Source organism: Nerophis lumbriciformis, linkage group LG34, assembly GCF_033978685.3.
Source record: "Nerophis lumbriciformis linkage group LG34, RoL_Nlum_v2.1, whole genome shotgun sequence".
In the NCBI taxonomy this organism is placed as follows: domain Eukaryota; kingdom Metazoa; phylum Chordata; class Actinopteri; order Syngnathiformes; family Syngnathidae; genus Nerophis; species Nerophis lumbriciformis.
Genome location: NC_084581.2, coordinates 4,406,372 through 4,426,107, shown reverse-complemented (window position 1 = coordinate 4,426,107; position 19,736 = coordinate 4,406,372). Strand labels below are relative to the sequence as shown.

The window sequence follows — 19,736 nt, the reverse complement described above, 5'->3', positions numbered from 1 at the left end:
AATAAAACAAAAATATTAGATAAGATATATTTTGCGTGACGGGAAGTTTTATTTTTAAAGTAATGAAGCTAAAAACAACTACTGCCTCAAAAGAACGAACAAAAAAAACAACTCTTATTCTTGACATAAACGTTGGCTAATTATAAAATGTGTTTGTATCGAGACGTGTGCAAAGACGTGTGCGACCCAACAAGTCTCACTGACGTATTAAAATGTGTATGTGCTTGTTTATTAGGACGCTACACAACTTGTATGTCACTAACTCACCATAAACATGTCCCTGCGTATTATTTTTAGCTTAGCATCAGCTGTGTTGGCGAGGAACATTCATTCGCATTAGCTTTTTTATTTTGTAAAATTTTCCCCGGAAGTGTTTCCCGTTAAGGTTATCAGGGCGCATCGGTCCTAGCAGTGCTAGTGCTAACATAAGCGATTAAGCTAACGCCATAAACTTGTTGGCTTGGTTTTCTCAAAGCCCTTTTGTTTGAATTTCTTCCAAAAATCTTGGGAGTGAACATTAACATTTCACAGAAGAGTGGTCTGTACACGCCCGTGGAAGATAATGTTGTTGTGAACGTGATGACTGGTTTATTTTTAGGGAGAAGCCAGGTTGTGGTTGTTTTAATAGCGGCGTCCTTTTGAGTAAAGCTTGCACTTGACAGACATGGAGGCTCCCAACATTGAAGATATGATCGACTTTCGCCGGTAAGTCATACAAGGCTTGCGAGCTTATGTAACGACTTGACATCACCCACTACATTTTGGATCGAAATACCTCAAACCTTATTTGTTCGGTCTCAGTTGTCGGTGTATATTTCGGAATCAACATGACATAATGTTAAGCGTTCATTATTATGGCGACACACAGTGACACGTAATGCAATGTGTCGAAAACGAAAGTCTCCAACTGTGTTTGGAAATAGGAGGTCAACACATCATTATGTTCATTATATTGATTTACTGTAACGACATGCTTGGATTGAGAGCGATAGCTTTCTATTAACACACGCAGGTATGCTTCCTACTCCCCGTAAACATTATTTTGAACTATGTGCTTTCCATTTTTCCACAGGTTACCCAAAGATACACTTGTCCTCCTGCTGTTGCTGCTTTACTTTCCAGTTGGCATTTGTTTGATGTTATTAAGGATTTTTATTGGCATCCACGTTTTCTTGGTCAGTTGTGCACTACCAGAAAGTTTTCTTAAAAGGTAATTATGGTTATGTGTTTGTTAGTGCTTAAAAACATCCAAACACTTCCATCAAGGTTATAATATACAAACCCCAAAACCAGTGAAGTTGGCACGTTGTGTAAATGGTAAATAAAAACATAATACAATGATTTGCAAATCCCATTCAACCTATATTCAATTGAATGCACTGCAAAGACAATATACTTAACATTCGAACTGGTTAATTTTGCTATCTTTTGCAAATATTAGCTCATTTGGAATTTGATGCATGCAACATGTTTCAAAAAAGCTGGCACAGTGGCAAAAAAGACTGAGACAGTTAAGGAATGCTCATCAAACACTTATTTAGCCCTTTGAGACTCTCGTGATTTAGGGCTATATAAGTAAACATTGATTGATTGATATTTGGAACATACCACAGGTGAACAGGCTAATTGGGAACAGGTGGGTGCCATGATTGGGTATAAACGCAGCTTCCATGAAATGCTCAGTCATTCACAAACAAAGATGGGGCGAGGGTCACCACTTTGTGAAGAAATGCGTGAGCAAATTGTCGAACAGTTTAAGAACAACATTTCTCAACGAGATATTGCAAGGAATTTAGGGATTTCACCATCTACGGTCCGTAATATCATCAAAAGGTTCAGAGAATCTGGAGAAATCACTGCACGTAAGCCGCAAGGCCTGTGACCTTGGATCCCTCAGGCGGTACTGCATCAAAAACCGACATCAGTGTGTAAAGGATATCACCATATGGGCTCAGGAACACTTCATAATACCACTGTCAGTTACTATAGTTCGTTGCTAAATCTGTAAGTGCAAGTTAAAACGCTACTATGCAAAGCGAAAGCCATTTATCAACAACACCCAGAAACTCCGCCGACTTCGCTGGGCCCGAGCTCATCTAAGATTGACTGATGCAAAGTGAAAAAGTGTTCTGTGGTCTGACGAGTCCACATTTCAAATTGTTTTTGGAAACTGTGGGCGTTGTGTCTTCCGGACCAAAGAGGAAAAGGGCCATCCGGACTGTTAGGCGCAAAGCCAGCATCTGTGATGGTTTGGGGGTGTATTAGTGCCCAAGGCATGGGTAACTTACACATCTGTGAAGGCACCATTCATGCTGAAAGGTACATACAGGTTTTGAGCAACGTATGTTGCCATCTAAGCAACTTCTTTTTCATGGACACCCTTGCTTATTTCAGCAAGACAATGCCAAGCCACATTCTGTACATGTTACAACAGCGTGGCTTACTGGCTTCGTAGTAAAAGAGTGCGAGTACTAGACTGGTCTGCCTGCAGTCCAGACCTGTCCCACATTGAAAATGTGTGGCACATTATGAAGTGTAAAATATGACAACATAGACTTTTTTGCGATGTGTTGCTGCCATTAAATTCTAAGTTAATGATTATTTGCAAAAAATAAAAAATATGTTTCTCAGTTCGAACATTAAATATCTTGTCTTTGCAGTGTATTCAATTGAATATAAGTTGAAAAGGATTTGCAAATTTGTATTCTGTATTTATTTACGATTTACACAACGTGCCAACTTCACTGGTTTTGGGTTTTGTATGAAGTAATATCATCTCGCTATATTGATTTTTATTATCATGTACACATCATTGCACATTTGCTATTTCACTATATTGACTAAAGGAGATAGGTTGATTGGCAACACTAAGTTGGCCCTAATGTGTGAATGTTGTCGATCTGTGTTGGCCCTGTGATGAGGTGGCAACTTGTCAAGGGATGGATGACATCACTACTTTGAAAATGTATTTTAGAATAACTTAAAAACCGTAACAAACGGCACAAACAAACGTTTGGCACAAGTTTGGGGAGTTTTGGACAAGGTGGGGGGTTCAACTTTACACAGGTCAGTTAATATAATGTACACATCATTGTACATGTAATATCACTATATTGATTTTAAATATAATGTACGCATCTTTGTACATGTAATGAATCAATATATATATTTAAATATAATGTACACATGATTATACATGTAGTAACTCACTATATTGTTGCACAGATCTATAATAGTATTAAGTAGTCTTAATGGGGGGTCAAAACACACCTTGAAGTGGCGCTATGTCTCCATAGCTAGTGTAATAGATGGATGCAGGTTACACAAAAAATGTATATAACCATTTTTTACTCTACGCTAACACATTTCTGATACGTCTTTATATTCATTATGAATATTTTACACTGTTAGATATATTTAATCCTATCCCCACTATTTATAGCTGCGAACATCACTGTCCAAGTCTTCTGAAAGAGTGAGATATCTCTTTCGCCGTGGCAACATAATATCTTCATACCGAGTGGCGGCAGTGTTGCGTTTAGTCGAGAGCAAGAAGATGGCGAGTCAACTCGCAGGCATGCAGAGACAGCAACGTTTGTGTTTTAATCACGTTAATCCAATTTAAAAATCTATGTGTTTAGCATTACTAATTAATTAATCTCAGTTAATGCGATTATTCGACGCCTCTAGTTTTTGGAAGTATAAAGTTGCTTGGCACTTTACACTTTCTTTGCATCTCTTAATTTTTACTAAAACGTTGTACTTTCTTTGCGGTGGTGGTTTGCAGGAGTCTAGATGATGTCATTGTCTAATTGCATAGTTGTAATGTCATTCTTTTAAAGTACTAAAAAGCACACCATTTTTTCTCAGTCATTGTATAGGAAATAGAGGTTGCAGATTGACAGCTATGATAACTTGATTAAATATGGCCATTAGCTGTGAGCATACAGTCTTATCTGTTCAATCATACTGTCATAAACAGAAATGACGCGAACTTTGGTGTTTCATGTGGTTGAGAGGTCACTTTTCTTTCTTTCTCTCCTAACAGATTCATTGTGAGGGTTATGTGCTCGGTCTTGGGGATGCACGTGAGACAGAAAAATCCTCGGTCCAGAGACAAGAACACCAAACTTTACATATGCAATCACGTGACAGAGTTTGATCACAACATAATCAACCTCCTGACCCCCTGCTGCACTGTGAGACCCCTTCATGGTTGCTAAATGAAAACAATATGTTTTGTGACCCTGCTTCACTTCTTTTTTGTTGAAATTTAAAATCAAATTCGCCCAAAGGTAGTGCTGCACAATAATCAAATTTTAATCACGACCACCATCTTGGTTGCCACGATTAAATGAGGTTGATCGTCGGCGATATTAACATTTAAAAAGCAGGCTTCGCTGCATATTAAATTAAACACTTTTACAACTGCAGCGGCCGAGAACAGCCCTGTGAAGCGCGCGCCCGTCCACACCAGATGCCTTTGTGTATGAGCACAAAACTTCACGACCATGCCGAACTGAAACATTAACATTATTAATATTGTTAACCTGTTTTTTTTCTTCATTTTGCTGAGAGTTGTTTTATGTCAGAAAGTTATTACTTTAAAAAAACAGTTGATGTGACATAGTGTTTTGTGAATGTTTTGCAGTGCGTAGTTGAACCAAACCTTACATAGGCAATCACGGGACAGAGTTTGATCACAACGTAATCAACCTCTTGACGCCCTGCTTCACTGTGAGTCCCCCTCATTGTTGCAAATACTTAGTTAGTTATAGTTATATAGTCATTTTTGACCAGTGTTCTGGCGAAACCTGCTCCCTAATTATGAATTATTGAATTATGAATGATGAATTATGAACTAGTAAGAGACTGTTGCTGAAGGTAATTCAGCTTCCAGCATGACCAAGGGCCTCATTTGAACAACTGTGTGTGGATTCCAACATAAAACTATGCTTAAGCACAAACCTCAGAATGTTCGTATGGCGAAAAAAAACAGATTTATAAAAGCATGCTGCACATACTTCTACTTCTTCTCAGATTGATGTTTATTGTGTTGAGCATCAACAAGATTATTTTTGGAGGGCTAAATAACGTTATATCTAATACAAATAATTGGAATTTGAAATATAGTACCATCAGATTTTACGTAAATCGGTACCCGATAGTACTGACGGCCGAAATGTAATTGTGTATTGACACTCTTTTCACATTAGTTCAATTGTTACACTAAATGAATTTTACGTAAATCGGTACCCGATCGTACTGACGGCCGAAATGTAATTGTGTATTGACACTCTTTTCACATTAGTTCAATTGTTACACTAAATGAATATATTTTTTTACTTTGTCATTTAATGTACATGTTTCACACTACAAATGATCAAATATATAATTAGGTCAAGCAGGTGTGTCCAATTGATGACTCGAGGGCCACCCATTAAATTTGTCAGGTTTTTTTATGGCACCGTCAAATATGGAAAAATTGAGCTATAGGCATCATGTAATGGGAAATAGCTGACATGTTGATACTAATAATGAACAAAACAACAACTATTTGTCTTTAAATATATGGATAACGTTCATCTAGCCTTTTTAAGTACTATAAAAATGGGACCCATTACCTCCCTCCTTGGCACTCAGCATCAAGGGTTGGAATTGGGGGTTAAATCACCAAAAATGATTCCGGGACGCGGCCACTGCTGCTGCTCACTGCTCCCCTCACCTCCCAGGGGGTGATCAAGGGTGATGGGTCAAATGCAGAGAATAATTTCGCCACACCTAGTGTGTGTGTGACAATCATTGGTACTTTAACTTTAACTTTATTAGACTATTTGATAAAAAAATTACATGATGCCAGTGTCACATGCAACCCCACAAACACTGTTTTACCTAACGTAATGAATAATCGTATTTAATTATCATAATTTCAATATTGATAAAAACAATTGTAATTATTGTTTTGGCCATCATCGTGCAGCCCTACCAACAGGAAATAATTATAATCCAATTAATCGGTCCAACTGTCACTAAAAGTGTAATTGAACTCAAACTAAATTACGATGTGTGACGGGTGAATAGTGTTTCGGAACTAGTGAGAGACTGTTGCTGAAGGTAATTCAGCTTCCAGCATGACCAAGGGCCTCATTTGAACAACTGTGTGTGGATTCCAACATAAAGCTATGCTTAAGCACAAACCTCAGAATGTTCGTATGGCGAAAAAAACTGATTTATAAAAGCATGCTGCACATACTTCTACTTCTTTCCAGATTGATGTTTATTGTGTCGAGCATCGAACAAGATTATTTTTGGAGGGCTAAGTAACGTTATATCTAATACAAATAATTGGAATTTGAAATATAGTACCATTAGATTTTACGTAAATCGGTACCTGATAGTACTGACTGATTTTAGTTCGTACCTATAAAAATGTCTAATTTCGTACCTATTCCTATGCACAGGTGGTCTAGTGCGACAGCATGTATGATGATGTTATTAGTTATAAGTTATGTGAAACTTTAAAGGCATGTTTTTCAGATAGTGTAGGTTTTATTCCAATGCAATTTTTAAGAGGCATTAAAACGAATGGTTATATTTTAACTAATCTATCTTCTCATCAGCCCCAGTTCGAGGGCTCCACAGGTTTTGTATGTTGGGCCCGAGGTTTCATGGAAGTCCATCCGGCACCTGGCCAGGAAGCCATCGGAGAGTTCCTACAGAGGTACTGCTCCATGGAAGCTGTCTCACCCTTGCTTCTGCTTCCTGAGGAGGACACTACAAATGGCCATGCAGGTCTGCTTAAGTTCAGGTCAGTGCAAACAGGAGTGTGACACAATAGCTGCTATCTACTACATCAGAATAGGATGCCTCTCAACTTCAACATCTGTATAGTTCAGGGGTGTCAAACGTACGGCCAGCGAAAAGGTTTCATCCGGCCCGCGGCCCACAAGATCAGTTTGCGAAATATAACAATTAGCTGCATTTTTTTCATGAAATAAACTTCTGTTCAAAATGTGTCCACTGGATGTGGCAATAGCAATTGAAGTGTAACCCACGTTACACATGACACTGTGTAAAGATGATGTGTCAGCTGACTTTAAACGCCCACTAGATTGGCTGTCACTACTCCAATCAGCGCAGGTGCAAGCAATCAGCTGCTCCTGTTGTCGCTGGCAGAAGATGGCGGCAGTATTGACACTTTCATTGTAAATTATCCACTCAACGGATAAAATAATGAAACGGTAACATGCAAACACTTAAGTCAACTTGACCATCTTTGTAGTTAGTTACATGCAGCGCTTGCAATTGATAACTTTACTTTATTTACATGCATAAACGTCAGTTTTGCTTTTAAATGTTTGGATTTTTGAGGACGCTATAATGTAACAACAAAACAAAAGTAAAGTAGGCTACCTGTGCTGCCCGGCATCACCATCTAGTGTGCTGTACGCACCCAGCGGTGTATTGTTACAGCTTAACAGAGCAGCAGAGAAAACTGAACAAAAGCCCACAGCAAAGCCGAATTACTTGCATAGGATGGGTAAGTGTAAGTTTGAACGATTGTGGCAACAGAACGATCAATTTAATGCATGTTTGAAGCCGGTGGATGGCAACGTATAAAGTGTGTAGGACCCGGATGTGGAGCCATTGAGGAGGGAAGCGTTTACAACCATTGCGGTGAAAGTGAATATTTTGATCGGATTGTTAACCTGTAGTTTATAATATTCAACTTTTTGACATTTTATGAGACACTGAATTTGGAGGTTTTACTAGTTGTAAACTTTAAATTAAATATTTCACTCTGTGTGTAGTGATGACCATTGGGTCATTAAGAGGTGTCCCGCAGCCAAACCAGTTGAGAAGCACTTCTGCAGAGCATGCTATACAACACTCATAATAATGTCTTCTTTCCTCCTCAGTTCGTGGCCTTTCTCTTTGACGGACTCCATTCAACCTGTGGCTTTACGGGTTGCACGACCCCTGATTGCTTTGGTAATTTTATATTTTGCATTTGTCTCAAATGTGCACGAAAAGGATAAACACAGATAGTTAAAACTGACACTGCCTATTTGACTGCCTATTTGGCTGTGTGTTGGCTCAAATATGTACCTTTTTATACAATTAGATACCGGTACTCATTATATTTTGTAATTGAACAAAATCCAATTTTTTGTGTTTTTATATTTGCAGAGCACACCACAGTCCAGTTGGTTGGCAGAGCTTTTATGGACATTTTTTGCTCCATTTACAGTGTATCATGTAAGGTACTAAATACCTTTATCATTATCATTATCTCTATCAGCTGCAGCATCTTGTGGTGACTTCATCACAATATGTACTGTATGTTTTTCTTCTTCTAAACTTGATGATTTTGTTGCATGCCCACTGAATCCTTTTGCACATCCTTTATTTATTAAACAATATTAACTCCTGAACAAAATATTAAAGCCCTTTATCCGACATTGAAACATAAAATAAAATAAATATAATATTATCATGTAATATAATATATTGTATTCTTGTTGTACATGATGAAGTGCAATATCATGAAGTAACTTATCCCTGCTTGCTATTTTTTTAGGGGTGTCGCAATCCGATATCAATTGAGCCTGTCAAAAAAAACAAGTTAACTCATGTGAATAATAAAAAATTATCGCATTAATCATGTATATATGCCGATTAAGCGCACAATTTATTAGGACTGCACATGCTCCTTTACCTTAAACGCGAATTATTACTAGGTTAATAGGTGGCGAAGGTTGTTATACGGTCAGTGATCAGGTCAATGCATATGCCAGTGCAAAGATGAGTAAGGAAACTCTGACTTGGCAAATTTAACTCCAGAGTACACCTTAGATTAAATTGTCATCAAGTTTTGAGCAAATAAATGATGCGCATTTATTTAAAACATTAAAAAAACTAATCCTGTTTAACCTTCTCACAGGAACATTGCAATTGTGTCCAACATTTTTTTTTAAGTGATTTTAAATTATTAATCATTATTATTCAAAAGTGGGATTAATCTGATTAAAAAGTCTAATCATTTGACAGCACTAATATTGATATTGGACATCAGTGTTATTTCAGCAAAACTATATCGGCTCGCATATGAAATCTTCAACACAAGCAGTCCTGCGGAGTGTTTACTTGTGTAAAGCTGAACAGCCAGTTTACATCTAAATGTCCTCCAATAACACAAAGTTGGTATTTTCTTGCCTTTTAGTCAAATAATTTACAAAAGGTAAACATGGTAGGCTATAGGCTACTACTAGGAGCTAGCAGCCACACAATAGCTAAGCACACAAGCTAGACTGACGTAACAAGTATAGAATATAATATAATAGAACGCTTTATTGTTGTCGAGCATGACAAAATTACAGGTGGTACTCTTTTAGGTTCAGTCTAAAACAGCACATTTGTCAATATTAACAATTGTAAAATAATTATAGTTGCATATTACTTACACATACAGTCTCTCCAAGGTAGAGAGGCCTATTAGAAAGTATCCAGTAACAAAAGTGTCTACATCTTTCGACTTACTGCCCCATGACCTTACTGTATTGAATTATTGTGACCACTTGATGTTGCCAAAGAAACTATTACCACTCCACTTCAACTTAAAGACAGTATAAGTCCATTCCAGATAGTTACTAATACATAGGTTAGTGTTTTTCAATGTCATCTGTTTGACTAATTTCGCTTAATCAAACCTTTTCTAATGTTCTACACTACAAAAATAATAAAAGTATGTTACTGATATTGTATTGTATTGCTATTAGCCAATACTCAATATCGGTGTTGTATCAGATGTGAAAAAGTTGCATCAAGACACCCTCGAATTTTGAATTTCTCACGTCACAAATTTAGGATGTCCATGAATGACAACTTAACGCTTCCTTGCCCCCTTTTGCCGCGTTTTTTGAAAATGGCAACTGGAAAGTGTTTTTTTCAGACAAAGAATGGTGTATCAAAATTGGAGTAAGGCAGCATTTCTTTGTTTTCTGGGCAGCTGAAGACATATCTCGCGATCACTGCTCTTCTGCTTTGAACACTTAATGTACAGCTCTCTAACCTTCGACCCCTGACCAACCGCAAAACAGTAGGCGTGGTTGGGGAGGAGGCGGCCACATCTGTAAGGCCAAGAGGATAGGGCGGCAGATTTACCCTGTACACAACTTTATATTTTTGGAGTATTTCATTAAAATAAAATATAGTGCCCAACTGGAATCCAATAACCTTTTAAAATGAGGATATGACCAATTTAAGAGTGGGGGTGAATTGCAAGTACTTGCAATGTGGATTGTAATCAGATTGTAAAAAGACCATCAAAATGCAGAAAGAGGAAACGGGAGCAAGAGTATTTGTAATATTTTCAAGTTTTGTTCAGGAGTAGTATTTTGAAAAACAACCCACAATTTTTGATAATTGATATTTTGTAAATATCCTAACTTTATATTTTCTCTGTCCTCAGTTGGTTACCACCAGTTTCCCGACAAGATGATGAGTCCTCACAGGAGTTTGCCAACAAAGTCCAGGAGGTAAAAAAGAACTAGTTGAAAAAGCATACTTAAAAAAACTTAAAATCATGTAATCACTTCAATCTTTTCTTTGTAATTGTACAGTGATGTACAGTCCTTTACGCATCTTAACTTGTAACTCACATTACTCTGATACCAAATCAGTTTTGTCCATTGATATGAATTGAAATGCCATTATTTGCCCAGAACCCCCCCAAAACAGCTGTCATTTTTTATTACATATGTTTAAACAGGAAATGTGTACTTAAAAACAGGTATTGTGTAAAAATGATGGTTGTCAAAGTTAACGAAAATTTCCTTAAACGGCACTATTTTTTTAACACACGATTAAATTGTCCAGTCAGTCCCATGTTGATAGTGTTACCAACTTGAAAATGATGTGCCTAAGGTACACTTATGAAAGATAAACAACCTCTAACTGGACACATTTTTACGAGTTAACTACAGCGATTAGTTGCGAATAATTATTTGTTAAATTGCTATGAGGTGGCAACTTATCCAGGGTGGACTCTGCCTTTTGCCCGAGTGCAGCTGGGATAGTCTCCAGCCCCCCTGTGACCCTGAAAGGGACAAGCAGTAGAAAATGGATGGATGGATGAATATTTGACAGCACTAGAAACAATAGTACAATAGAATGTAGGGGTGTGAAAAATATTTAATTTAAATTTCTTAATAGCCATTTTTTTTAATAAACATTTTTAAGTCATGTTTTGGGTCGATTGTAACTCAAGGGCGCAAAGTGTCACTGGACTGATTTGCTGTGCAGAGCTAGTGGTGAGCAAGGCAGTACAAGAAGTCGACTATTTTTCATTTTAGGTGGCAAAAACCTGATCTACTTGCTGTACAATTACAATAAAAGGAAATGGGATATGCGGTAGAAAAGGCTGAATGGATGGATCATTTGAATGTCATTCTTTTTTTGATTCAGTTTCCACAATAAAAAATTACTGTCATCTAGTGTACATACAGTACTTGAAATTTTTATTTTAAGATGCATTTTACATTTATCAGTGAACTATGTAGAACTGTAGTCCCCAAACTACGAATCTGGCCCTCCAGCGTCTACAATCTGGCCAGCTAAGTTAAATAAATATAATTTTTTTTTTTTTTATAAATCTGTCCTGTCCAGCCACTCAGGCAAATCATATTGTTGATGAAGATGTCCATATCTGTTAGACAGATTTACTTTACAAAAGAGAAGTGCGGTATACATCTCTGGCTGCCTTATTTGTACAAACCCCAAAACCAGTGAAGTTGGCACATTGTGTAAATCGTAAATAAAAACAGAATACCATGATTTGCAAATCCTTTTCAACTTATATTCAATTAGAATATACTGCAAAGACAAGATACTTAATGTTCGAACTGGAAAACTTTGTTTATTTTTTGCAAATATTAGCTCATTTGGAATTTGATGCCTGCAACATGTTTCAAAAAAGCTGGCACAAGTGGCAAAAAAGACAGAGAAAGTTGAGGACCGCTTATCAAACACTTATTTGGAAAATCTCACAGGTGAACAGGCTAATTGGGAACAGGTGGGTGCCATGATTAGGTATAAAAGCAGCTTCCATGAAACGCTCAGTCATTCACAAACAAAGATGGGGCGAGGGTCACCACTTTGTGAATAAATGCATGAGCAAATTGTCGAACAGTTTAAGAACAGCTTTTCTTAACGAGCTATTGCAAGGAATTTAGGGATTTCACCATCTTATGTCTGTAATATCATCCAAATGTTCAGAGAATCTGTAGAAATCACTGCACGTAACATTGAATGCCCGTGACCTTGGATCCCTCAGGCGGTACTGCATCAAAAACCGACATCAGTGTGTAAAGGATATCACCACATGGGCTCAGGAACACTTCAGAAAACCACTGTTAGTAACTACAGTTTGTCGCTACATCTGTAAGTGCAAGTTAAAACTCTACTATGCAGAGCGAAAGCCATTTATCAACAACACCCAGAAACACCGCTGGCTTCGTTGGGCCTGAGCTCATCTAAGATGGACTGATGCAAAGTGTAAAAGTGTTCTATGGTCTGACAAGTCCACATTTCAAATTGTTTTTGGAAACTGTGGACGTTGTGTCCTCCGGAACAAAGAGGTAAAGAACCATCCGGATTGTTATAGGTGCAAAGTTCAAAAGCCAGCATCTGTGTTGGTATGGGGGTGTATTAGTTCCCAAGGCATGGGTAACTTACACATCTGTGAAGGCACCATTAATGCTGAAAGGTACATACAGGTTTTGGAGCAACATATGTTGCTATCCAAGCAACGTTATCATGGACGCCCCTGCTTATTTCAGCAAGACAATGCCAAGCCACGTGTTACAACAGCGTGGCTTCATAGTAAAAAAAATGCGGGTACTAGACTGGCCTGCCTGTAGTCCAGACCTGTATCCCGTTGAAAATGTGTGGCGCATTATGAAGCGTAAAATTCGACAACGGAGACCCTGGACTGTTGGACAACTTAAGCAGTACATCAAGCAAGAATGGGAAATAATTCCACCTGAAAAGCTTAAAAAATTGGTCTTCTTTGTTCCCAAACGTTAACTGACTGTTATTAAAAGGAAAGGCCATGTAACACAGTGGTAAAAATGCCCCTGTAACAGTTTTTTTGCAATTGGTGGTTGCAATGTGATTATTTGCGCAAAAAAAAAAAAAAGTTTCTCAGTTCGAACATTAAATATCTTGTCTTTGCAGTATATTCAATTTCATATAAGTTGAAAAGGATTTGCAAATAATTGTATTCTGTTTTTATTTACGAATTACACAAGATACCAACTTCACTGGTTTGGGGTTTTGTATTTGACTTTAATAAATGCCCATCCATCCATTTTCTACCGCTTGTCCCTTTCGGGGTCGCGGGGGGTGCTGGAGCCTATCTCAGCTGCATTTGGGCGGAAGGCGGGGTACACCCCGGACAAGTCGCCATCTCATCACAGGGCCAACATAGATAGACAGACAACATTCACACTCCAGTATGGTGGACTTGTGGAGGTGGAGGAGAAAGGCAGAACTGAATAGTTTTTGTTTAATGATCGTCACACCTCATAATGTGCAAATCTTTTCGATTGAGACACTGTGCGGATGTTACGGTACTTGCTGTGGCATATTATGAGAGCATTTTAGGATGGTTTGTTACCTACATTGTAGCTCACAAACCAAAGCAAAAAAGGAGGAGGCTTGTATATAAAAACTGGTATGTCAAAGAACCACTGTACTGTATATTGCTGTGTTTGCGCTGCGTTTTTGCTGCTTGTTCAGTTTGTTAATGTAAATATGCTATTATAAGGGAAAATGCTTACAAAAGTGTGAACTTGGTGGGCCTCCATCTTTTCAGCTACTGGCCTGTGAACTGGGCTTGGTCTCCACAAAGCTCACTAGAGCTGACAAAGCAGAGCACATCAAGAGGAAACGACATGCTGTGCCGCCAACGTCTACAAGTAAGCAAATCAGTCAACATGCTCGTGAATGAGTATTGTATTTGCTTTTTGATTGATTTGTCATTGTAGGCGTGAGGCCTGCTTCTATAGGCCTGGGTTTCATGGTGCCGACTTTGGGAACAGATGAACGCAGAATTGCTAAGATGGCCCAGCAAGTGAAGGATGTACTGCCTCACATCCCACTGAACATCATTGTAAAGGACTTGGGTAAATGAAGTACAGTCACATTTTTACTCATCCATCCCATATCCTCTTTGTGCTGACCTCTGCTCAACCAAAATCCTATTTCAATTGATTATGGCATTGCATTGATGTGCTGCAGCATCATGTTTTTTTAATTATCCTATATTAAGTGTCTGGTGAGAGAAATGTACTTTGACTGTCCCCTAAAAAAACAATGGCAACCTAACACTAAGTAAAGAAAAAAGGTCCATATTGGGACCAGTAAGCACTTTCCTTTACTGGTGTCATGTGACGTTAACCATACAAGGTCTTTGTTGTGAACATGGAGCAGGGGAATAATGTAAAAAGACCAGCGTTGATTTACTCCTGAAAATTATTTTAACTCCTGTACGTTCAAATCTAGAAAATGTTGTATGCACAAAAATATACAAATATATAAAAGTTTGTGTAAAAAAATAACCAAGCACATTTACTTTGTACATTCCAATCAACATGCAATTGAGTGCACATGTTGAATTGGTTTTCCTTTCCATGTTCACGATTCTTATTTATTATGCAAATCGGAATTAAATTAGCCATGCATCTGAGGTTCCCTTCTCTGTAGGATGAGAAAACAAAGACAATGGGTAAGACGTTCAAAAAATAATTTGACTCAAAGCTATGACATAATTAAACCAGCAAAAAACAGCAAGTCGCTAACTTTAACAACTAACTTGTAATGATGCTGTAATGACGGAACATAGAATTTTCGGAGCACTTGCTCAATGCACATCACAAGGATTAATATTAGGACAATTACATAGATTATTTATAGTCAACAACAAGTTAGCCATCGTGCACACTGCCAGCTTGAAGTCTGTTCCCAACCACGTGGTTACTCAAAATGACTAAATAGTGTGTTGAACCATGCAGGCCACATCACATATGATCAGCACATTCATCGAATGAAAATGTTTCATGTTGACATCCACAAATTCATATAAGTGATGAATAACAACGTATCTGCAGTTGACAAGTCCTTTTATAGCCTGCATTCAAACATTTTAGTTAGTGTTGACGTTATTCATATTCATGGAAATGTTCCCTACACACAGTTTTGCTATATGTCCTCCTGTCCTTAACACTGAGTCAGAGTGAAGTGACACAACGCTGTGTTGCACTTTCACACATGAGAGTTAAAGATTTTTAAATTAACAATGTTTCTCTTCCGCTGTATCATTTTTGGGTTGGAGAAATGTGTCCGTCTCCAATATTGTCCCCTTGGTTTTTATGCCTTTGCAAGCGTCCACCCACACCTGTCACCATCTAATAGCAGTGCGGTCTTAAACGCACACCTAGACTACACAGAAGTGTAACAATGCAACCGGCTGCAGCAGCCCTGAAAAGTTGGTTCATGCCAGCCGGCAAGGTAGTCAGTGTGGTAATGAAACTCTGTGCCAATGCACAATGGCCCCTCTAAATGGGCGGAAGCATATTCACAGGACTTTTCTTTGCCACTGTGGGCTGTGAAAGAGTTTGATATGATATTCATCGGAGCCTGTATTTTAAATGTTAATATCACCTACGATCACCCTCATTTAATCATGGCAGCCAAAATAGTGATCATGATTAAAATTTGATTAATTGTGCAGCCCTAGTGTCAATTATCCTGTTAGTCCAGAAAAGAGGAACCACACCAAGTAATTATTTAAAACACCATGCCAAGTATGACTTGCACTGGTTATTTGCAGTGCATAACACTTGCCTTTGAATGATTCCACAGCAAAAACCAATTGTGTTGACCTCACCATAACAAACCTCTTGGAGAACAGGGCGGAAGCCTCAGTGGAAGAAACTGGGACGTCATCCTTTGGAGCGTCAATGAACAGCACATACTCTTCTAGTTCTACTCCAACAACAAAGGTTTCACTTTGATCATGTTCGTTGTTCATGGTTTATGTTACTATATATTACAAAGCAATCTTCATTTTATATAATCTTCTTCACAGTCTGCTGGCAAACCTTTTGCGAAATCCCCAGCTGACAGACATTTGTCTCTCCAGGAGAGGAAAGAAGCGCTGTACAATTTTGCACGAAGGTTTGATTCCATTATATCTTCGTAAAGGAGTATTGTACAATAAAGATACGATTAAGATAGATCTGCTTGTTGTAGCGCTCTCAAAATAAAGCCAAGGATAAAACATTTGAGTGACAGGAGGAAGTTTTTAGCACAGAATTAAAAAATGCATGAAATATAGCCATATTACATTTATGCTAATAGCATGTTGACACTAAGCACATTAGAGTTCATTGACAAAACAAAACAAAAATATTAAAAAACAACATTTACCGTCAAAAATAATTTAACAGGTCTGTGCTGAGATTTTAGTTGAAATATGATGGAATATACATGAAAAATAAATTTGTGGACTTTTGGCCGACAGAGGCTGTGAAAGATGCGACTTCCTGTGGCTCATGTGACTTGAAGAATATTCCACATATTTCAGAAGTGGTTATGTGTTAAGGTAACAGGACTTGGTGAAACCCCATTAAAGTGTGAATATTAAATAACTTGTTTTTGTTTTTTAAAATAAAATACACTTAAAAGTTTAGTTGAGAAAGGGAGTAGTACAATTATAAAAGCATATAACATTTCCTAAGGATTTAAAAGATAATATTTGAAGGTAAAATGTAATTTTATGTAGCGTGGACAAATACCAAATGATTTCCAGTGTTCTAGGTCGTTTATATTAATCTTTTCAATTGTATGTATTAAATATGCAATCAGATCAACAATGTACAGGATACTCTACTGACTACACATCGTTGTTCAAAGGCAATTGTATTGTGCATTTATCGATTTTATATTGCGTATTATATTTTGTGTTGTTTTATTTCACGGGATGTAAATAGCACTGTTTCAGGGATTTACGCTTGTCAGTCCCTCCAGGATTGCGCCGATTCATGCAAATCCAGGCAAAGTATGTGTAGCCTCACAACTTCTCTTCACATTAAGCGTTAAGTGGCGCTCAAATGCACATTTCATCGGTCTAATCAAAACTGTTTGTTTCTTGTGTAAACAAAGCAGGAGCAACAACATATAGCAACTCTTTATTGATCAAATGGCACAATTATTGTCCTCCCACGTAGCTCAGACCTACTTCCTGTTCCTGTCTACAGCGCTCAGTCTTTTGGATAATGTTGGATAAAAACATTTATTTACATGTGTTAATGTATTTATTTATAAAGGGTAAGACAATTAAGAACATATTTTAATTTGCAATGCTGGCCTAGTAAAGTGACAGCATTTACATGAGAGAGAAGTTGAAGTGTGATGATAATCTCTCATCGTCTCTCATTTACTAACATAAATGAGTGCTATAGATCGCTCGCAACAGTTCTTGACATGTGTGGGTAAATTTGTTGGAACATAAATGAATGTTTAAGATGGACAAACACTTTTCAAGCATAAAACATACATAGAGAATGTCTACAACTTGTGGCAGACAATGGACAATAAGGAAGCATTTGGTGGTGTTTCGTTCTGTAATTATATGTATTATTAGTATTATTAATTGTAATAAATTAAAACAGTACAGTAATGTGTCAATGAGTTCCAAGTACAGACTGTGCTTTTACTACCATATAGTGTCTACTTCTAAGTCTGTGTGGTATAAAACAAGTAAGACATCAATACAGTATTTGTTTTCCAATTTGTGTTGAAATTCTGTGCTTTTTAGGCTAAGGTTACAAGGAGCACTTAAAAAATGTATTGCAAATTGATACAGTCACAAGTTGCTTCTACATTATTGGGGAAAAAAAGCCTCAAAACATTGCAACTTTTGCCACAACTTTGTGAAAAAGCTGCTGCAAATCCATCCTGGCTTGCATTAGCATTGCAACAAAACCATGAAGGTCAGTGACTCCGATAGGATGCACTTCTTAAAACGTGCAGTATGCCCCACGACCCCGAAAGGGACAAGCGGTAGAAAATGGGTGGTTAGGATACACTTTTTAAAACGTGCAGTATGCCCCACGACCCCGAAAGGGACAAGCGGTAGAAAATGGGTGGATGCATGGATGCTTCTCTTCATTGCATTGAAGATGATATATGTGTTGAGTCTGAAACAGCCGTCATGTCATTAAATGGTGTAACTCTTCCTATTTGTTTTCCAGACGCTATATTGAAAAACACGGGTTGGACCAAGAAGACGGTCACTGAACACTTTGGATCAAGCATTCAATTAATCTGTCTATCTTGAAAGATGATTTTTATACTCAGTCAAATTACGGGATGTTGAAAAAGAGACTCAGTGATTTGTGCATGTTCAATACTTCATTCTTGCTGATGCGTCATTTTGATAACACTTTTTATTATGATGCTGACTGTGAATCATCTATTTATTTTTATAATGTCCAGAGTTGTCCAATAAAATAAAGTTTAGCTTGTCCGGGCAATGTTTCACAGAAAATCAAAACTCTGCCATCGCTTGCCAACAAGCTTTTTTTGTTTGGCAAAATGAATTAATTTTGAGTAAGATTTATTATCTTTCATATACATTTAAGACACAACCTTGGTGACTGATCAACACTCACATCACTTGAATTTACAGTAAATACATTTCCCATCAAATAAAAACATTGTTTTTATTCAAATACCAGGAAGCTATTTATAGGGCTAAATTCAATGTCCTATTTTCGCAACTATTAATTAAATGGTTTAAAAAATAGACAAAACCAAATTGGTCACATATGTTCCAGCTAGGTGTTTCCTGGCCTGATATTGATATTCCCATATCTGCAAAATTAAGTGTGGGATGACATGTGATTGTATGTAAAATGTGTGATATAATCTTTGGTACAAGCAGCCCAACAGCATGTTTATTTGTGTTAAGCTGGACAGCCAGGTAACATCTAAATGTCCTCCAATAAGCACACAAGGTTAGTCTTTTCTTGTATTTTTGTCAACTCATTTACAAAAGGTAGACATGGTAGGCTATATGAGACTAGCAACTGGCAGCCACACAACAGCCAAGCACACAATAGCACACAAGCTAGACATACTGTGTAATATGTGTCCTTAGTTGAATAATATTGCTGTTTAATACCCCACATTTGTCTATATAAACAGGTATCAATCTTTTGAAGCTGAGTAACAGGAAATGTCTTGTTCAAGAAATGACAAGCATTGCATCACAATATTGTTAGATAAGTTGTTCCCAGATAAAACACTGAATGGATGTGTTCGAGTTATGTAAATGTATTATAAAGTAGTAGTCTGTTCTAAATATGTCCTATTTGACTTAAGTCTCGCTGTAATACTCGGGCCGCACTGCAGTATCTATTCACGGGCACCATACCCCTACTGAGCAGTACTGGGGCTTTGACCTATCGCCTGTTCCATTCCGACCTGCGCTGCCGCCAGAGACACCTCTGGCAGCTATACCTCTTGGGGCGGTATAGCTTGGTTGGTAGAGTGACCGTGCCAGCAACTTGAGGGTTCCATCCCCGCTTCTGCCAACCTAGTCACTGCCGTTGTGTCCTTGGGCAAGACACACCCACCTGCTCCCAGTGCCACCCACACTGGTTTAAAAA

The 19,736-nt window shown here is 37.8% G+C and overlaps 1 protein-coding gene across 1 annotated transcript; it reads left to right on the top strand.

The window, feature by feature from the left end:
* The first annotated feature begins 228 nt into the window (after positions 1–228).
* On the top strand, positions 229–18,807 carry aup1 (AUP1 lipid droplet regulating VLDL assembly factor). The gene is made up of 12 exons (XM_061929305.1): positions 229–705; positions 1,073–1,210; positions 4,049–4,199; positions 6,621–6,808; positions 7,920–7,992; positions 8,191–8,264; positions 10,472–10,538; positions 13,877–13,979; positions 14,049–14,186; positions 15,925–16,064; positions 16,151–16,239; positions 18,318–18,807. The coding sequence occupies exons 1-12, from the start codon at positions 665–667 to the stop codon at positions 18,361–18,363; spliced, it is 1,248 nt and encodes a 415-aa protein (XP_061785289.1). The 5' UTR covers positions 229–664; the 3' UTR covers positions 18,364–18,807.
* The last annotated feature ends 929 nt before the right edge of the window (positions 18,808–19,736 follow it).